This window comes from Amphimedon queenslandica, unplaced genomic scaffold, assembly GCF_000090795.2.
Source record: "Amphimedon queenslandica unplaced genomic scaffold, v1.1 AMPQUscaffold_11858, whole genome shotgun sequence".
Taxonomy (NCBI): Eukaryota; Metazoa; Porifera; class Demospongiae; order Haplosclerida; family Niphatidae; genus Amphimedon; species Amphimedon queenslandica.
In genome coordinates this window covers 8,047-12,716 of record NW_003547902.1, presented here as the reverse complement: position 1 = coordinate 12,716, position 4,670 = coordinate 8,047, and the positions used below count along the sequence as shown (strand labels likewise).

Sequence of the window (4,670 nt, the reverse complement as noted above, 5' to 3'; positions counted from 1 at the left end):
ACAACACAGGACACTCGGTAACATCATTCTTCATGATTTTGCTGGTCATCCAGAATACTACTCCAGTCACAGTGCTGTCATTGAGAATCTTTTACAAGATTCTGGTGGTGTGTTCCTGATAGTAGTGAACATATTGGAGAAGGAAGCAGTGAAACAGCTTCATCAGTGGCTAACAGTTGTGAGAAATGAAGCACAGAAAGCTCTTAATCAATGCCATGTTATTGTAATAGTCAGTCATAAGGATGAGATAAGTAATCCTGTTGAAAGGAGAAGGAGAAAAGAAGAAATACAGGAGATTATTGTAAAGGAAAGGTGTGATAGTGTATTCTTAGATTGTCGTAAGCTTGGTGGGAAAGTAAAATCATTTTTTCAAAACTTGTCTAGTGCCTGTGAGTCCATTTGTAGTACAAGAAGGAATAAATCTAGTCTTTATGATCATGAAATGTACCGACTACTGGTGGAAAGGAAAGAGAATATACTGACCCTCTCTGATGTAATGTCTGCTGGTGATGACAATAATGATTATGTTATACCAGATAAGATTGAAGATGTCTTGGATTCTCTATATTCGCTGCACTCAACTGGTTTGATCAGTGTTCTTAAAAGTGAAGACAAGGTATGGGTTGTTGTGAATAAGGGCATACTACTAACTGAGGTGGATGGGATTCTCTTTGCTCCAAAGACATTCAAAGAACACGTTGAAATTGCTAGCAATACTGGTATTGTTAGTGTGTCTGGTCTGAAGGGACTCTTCCCTAAATATGATCCTGACATGTTGATCTGTTTCCTGAAGAATATGGAACTCTGTCAAGAATTCGGTGATCCATCTTTCCTAAGAATGACAAACTTAATAGCAGGAGATAGAGAGGAGACAGGAGACAGTGCCTCAGAGACTCAAAGAAGAGGAGAAAGGTTGTTGTTCTTTCCATGTCTTTTGTCTACTGATAGACCTGATGAGATGACTAGTGAAGTGTACCAGTTCGGTTGGTGTCTACAGTGTACTAGTAAACATGATTTTTTTCCTCCTCGATACTTCCATGTCCTCTCATTACATCTTGCTTTTAAGTTTTCATTATCAAAAGGGAACAAAGAATTAGCTGAAAAATTGAGTCGTAAATGCAAATTTTGGAGAAACGGTCTTCACTGGTTTGATGGCTATGGTGTGAAAGTATTGGTAGAGATTGTGGATGAGAGCCAGTGTGTACTAGTAATGATGTCCTGTAAGAAAGGTTACAGTGGCAATATGGTGTCTCTAAGAAGAAAAGTGATAAGAGAAGTAATGAGTGTTTATAAAGATTCCTGTCCTGGTTTAAAAGTTAAAGAGTTTATTATTGATCTTAAAGAACTAGCCTATCCTGTGAATACACCAAGAGAAAGGACAGTGTATGACATTTGTGATTTACTATCAGCAATTAAGGAAGGAAGACCATTTCTTGTGAGTGATAAAGGACAAACAGCATTGAAGGAGATCCTACCTGATGAATCATTATCAGATATTAACCTGTCACTATTAGGAGGGCCTGATGAGGTAATGTAGCACTTACATATAATATTTGGTTTAACTGATATCTTGTAGGAAGTTAATGATGTTCAAGGTCATACGCTAGGTACAGTATTATGTGTGTATTGCATGGTTGTTTAAGAATTATTTATTAATATGACCAGACCTATCTATATTTTTTTAGATATTAAAGATCTCGATATTGTCATTAAAGAATTAACATCTGATCAACACTTGCCCTGTTCTGTATGGCGTAGACTAGGTCTACAGTTAGGATTATATGATCCTAGACTAGTGGATATAGACAAGAAGAATAGAGGAGATCCAGTGGAGTGTTTCCATGAGTGTATGTCTGCCTGGTTAAGAGGAGAAGATAAAGTGAGAGAGAAAGGAGGTCCCAGTTGGTCATCATTAGCTACAGCACTGGATACAATAGAAGAGAAATCTTTTGCTAGTAACATTAGAGACAAATATTGTACTAGTAATATGATGTCTTGTGAGAAAGGTTACAGTGACAATATGGTGTCTCTAGAAGAAAAGTGATAGGAGAGGTAATGAGTGTTTATAAAAATTCTTGTCCTTTAGTTATTGATCCTAAATAACTAGCCTATCCTGTGAATACACCAAGAGAAAGGACAGTTTATGACGTTTGTGATTTACTATCAGTAGTTAGGGAAGGAAGACCATTTCTTGTGAGTGATAATGGACACAAAGAATTGACGGAGATCCTATCTGATGAATCATTATCAGATATTAGTAACCTGTCACTATTAGGAGGACGTGATATTAAGGTAAGAATTAACACACACAAACTGTTTGATACATTAATACAAGCAAAAGGTGGAATATTAAAAATAATTTTTATTTCTTATCAATTACTCAGTCTTTGTCATAATTGTGGGTTGACATTGTGTGGCTTTTACTATTAATAATATATACTTGTACATCTGTTAAACTCACCTTTCAGCAATACACTACTGGTGTATATCACCTTGATAAACAAGCACAGTGACAAATATCAGTTATTATTATTATTATTGTATAGGAATTGATTGAAATAGCTGAAGAATTCAACACACCATTGACTACAGGTAGGTGATAATATGTACAGTACAGTATCACAATTGTGGAGTAGTGGGAGTGTTCTTTATAACAATAACTGTTTTTCCATTCTTATACTATATGTACATGTATAGAGCCAACAAGTCAAAAGAGCAGCTCATCCACACAGATCAGTGAGTCTGATCTTGATAATAAGGTAACAGTTATTAGAAACACTCCTCATCATCATTATTTTACTATATTGTGTGTGTAGGGAGATGGAGGAGTAAAGTGTAATAATAATAAAGATAAAGGAACAACAACCAACACTTTGAATGAATCTCAGGAACATGGAAGTACTTCAATAGAGAAAGGACAGTCTGGTAAGATATGTACACATCATCCATTAACAAACATTATTGGGCAAATTAAGCCCTTACTTACAAGAACGTACTTGTACGTACGTCTAGGCCTGACTGGGAGGTGTGGTCAGGAGGCGGAGCCCCTCATTGTTTTATTTTTACATTCTTTCTACTAGTTATTATTATTATTATTTGTGATTGTGAATGACCTGCTGGTTTTTATTCTTTAAATTTTCCACAGCTGGTACACCAAACACTCCAACTTCTAATGATGAGTCAACTTCTCCTACAAAACAAAGTAAAATACATTAATATTCATTGATACTAATTTAATGTCTTATTATTAAAGGTACTACTTATTGTTTCTATAGCTTTTTAATTTTTTGCTGTTCACATTAACAGTAGACAACCTTCTCATCTTCATGTTTACTGCTATGATAATGTTAATTTTTATGTCTTATTCTTTATTTAAACTGTAGGAACTCCAAAGGAGATACTACAGGAATATTCAGCTAAGCTGTCCAAAGCAATAGCAGCTGATGTTAGCAATGTAGTTAATGCATTGTTTTCCAATGATCTAATACCAGAAGGGACTAGAGAATATGTAATGACAGTAGTTGGTGTAGCTACTGCTGATAAAGCTGACAGAGTAATGACTGATGTGATACGTCAATTAGAAGCTTCTCTTGATGAAAGACAATATTTAGTTGATGTGTGTAATATTTTGATTCAGCAAGGTGCAGCAATGAAAAAGATAGGAAATTTCATGCTTAAAGAACTATAAAAATATATAGGTATGTACATGTACATATTAAGTTAATGAATGTTAACCTTTTGTGTTCACAATAGGATACCGACCATACTCCTCCTCCTGCTATTGATTTAATTTTGGAAATCATTTCCTTATTTTCTAATCGTTGTAATCATAAATATGTTATAATGATGCTTTTTATTGTTTTTTTTTTTAATAATTACTTTGCATATTAATTAAATTAAGAAGTGCGGGGGTGTGTTCTTGTACACAGAAACAATGGAGGACAAGCCATCACTAAACGACAGAAGCCTCCCAACTTAGGACGTTGGTACAGAGTGGCTGAGACTAGGGGTACTACTGGAACTGGATATGAAAGATTTAATGGCCATTGAACACGAGAGACCCACCAAAGACTACAGCACATGTACGCCCTCTGGTTGAAGACCATTAGTCTAGAAGACCATTCCTTAGGCTACAAGAGGAGAACTGATCAAAGCATTAGGAGTCATCCTGATTCAGGGACTTACAGGACTTTGCACCTTTTTAAGGGACTGTAGAGGGACTTTGGCCCGATTTTGGAGCAAATTAAAAATTCATAAAAAATCCAGTTTTGATTGGAATCAAATCAAACTTTCTACACAACATAAGATCATGTATGTATATCAGGAAAAATTATAATAATGTAGAATTTTCTACTTTTCATTTTTGGCCAACGTAACTGTACTATAGTATAGGGACTTTGACCCGATTTTGGAGCAAATTTAAAAATTCATAAAAAATCCAATTTTGATTGGAATCAATTTAAACATTTTACACAACATTAATTCATTCATCTTATTTTAGGTAAGGATCCTATTCCCGTATTATGATGTCTCATTTCCTGATTTCTGGATTGCTGATCAACTCAACTCTCTTGCTATAGTGTTACTGGACATGCAGTACTTCATCTGTTATCTTGTGTATGGACAGAACGCTACCACTGGTAAACCATACAGCTAATGTATCTCATTAT

General features: G+C 35.1%; 2 protein-coding genes across 2 annotated transcripts; both read left to right on the top strand.

Moving 5' to 3' along the window:
- Positions 1-781: 781 nt before the first annotated feature.
- LOC109588786 (uncharacterized) lies at positions 782-2,185 on the top strand. Its single transcript, XM_020004899.1, has 4 exons — positions 782-1,528; positions 1,577-1,607; positions 1,686-2,052; positions 2,108-2,185. The coding sequence occupies exons 1-3, from the start codon at positions 797-799 to the stop codon at positions 2,042-2,044; spliced, it is 1,122 nt and encodes a 373-aa protein (XP_019860458.1). The 5' UTR covers positions 782-796; the 3' UTR covers positions 2,045-2,052; positions 2,108-2,185.
- On the top strand, positions 2,056-3,836 carry LOC109588785 (uncharacterized). The gene is made up of 8 exons (XM_020004898.1): positions 2,056-2,059; positions 2,108-2,292; positions 2,547-2,592; positions 2,698-2,759; positions 2,817-2,925; positions 3,146-3,202; positions 3,384-3,698; positions 3,754-3,836. The coding sequence occupies exons 1-7, from the start codon at positions 2,056-2,058 to the stop codon at positions 3,686-3,688; spliced, it is 768 nt and encodes a 255-aa protein (XP_019860457.1). The 3' UTR covers positions 3,689-3,698; positions 3,754-3,836.
- Positions 3,837-4,670: the final 834 nt, after the last annotated feature.

What these genes read in the sequence shown, in the direction of transcription:
- LOC109588786 (XM_020004899.1), top strand. Translation starts at nt 797, where the DNA reads ATGGAACTCTGTCAAGAATTCGGTGATCCATCTTTCCTAAGAATGACA. An exon ending in TATTAGGAGGGCCTGATGAG is followed by an intron (nt 1,529 to 1,576) that starts GTAATGTAGCAC and finishes GATATCTTGTAG; the next exon opens with GAAGTTAATGATGTTCAAGG. An exon ending in TGTTCAAGGTCATACGCTAG is followed by an intron (nt 1,608 to 1,685) that starts GTACAGTATTAT and finishes ATATTTTTTTAG; the next exon opens with ATATTAAAGATCTCGATATT.
- LOC109588785 (XM_020004898.1), top strand. An exon ending in TAGGAGGACGTGATATTAAG is followed by an intron (nt 2,293 to 2,546) that starts GTAAGAATTAAC and finishes ATTATTGTATAG; the next exon opens with GAATTGATTGAAATAGCTGA. An exon ending in AACTTCTCCTACAAAACAAA is followed by an intron (nt 3,203 to 3,383) that starts GTAAAATACATT and finishes TTTAAACTGTAG; the next exon opens with GAACTCCAAAGGAGATACTA.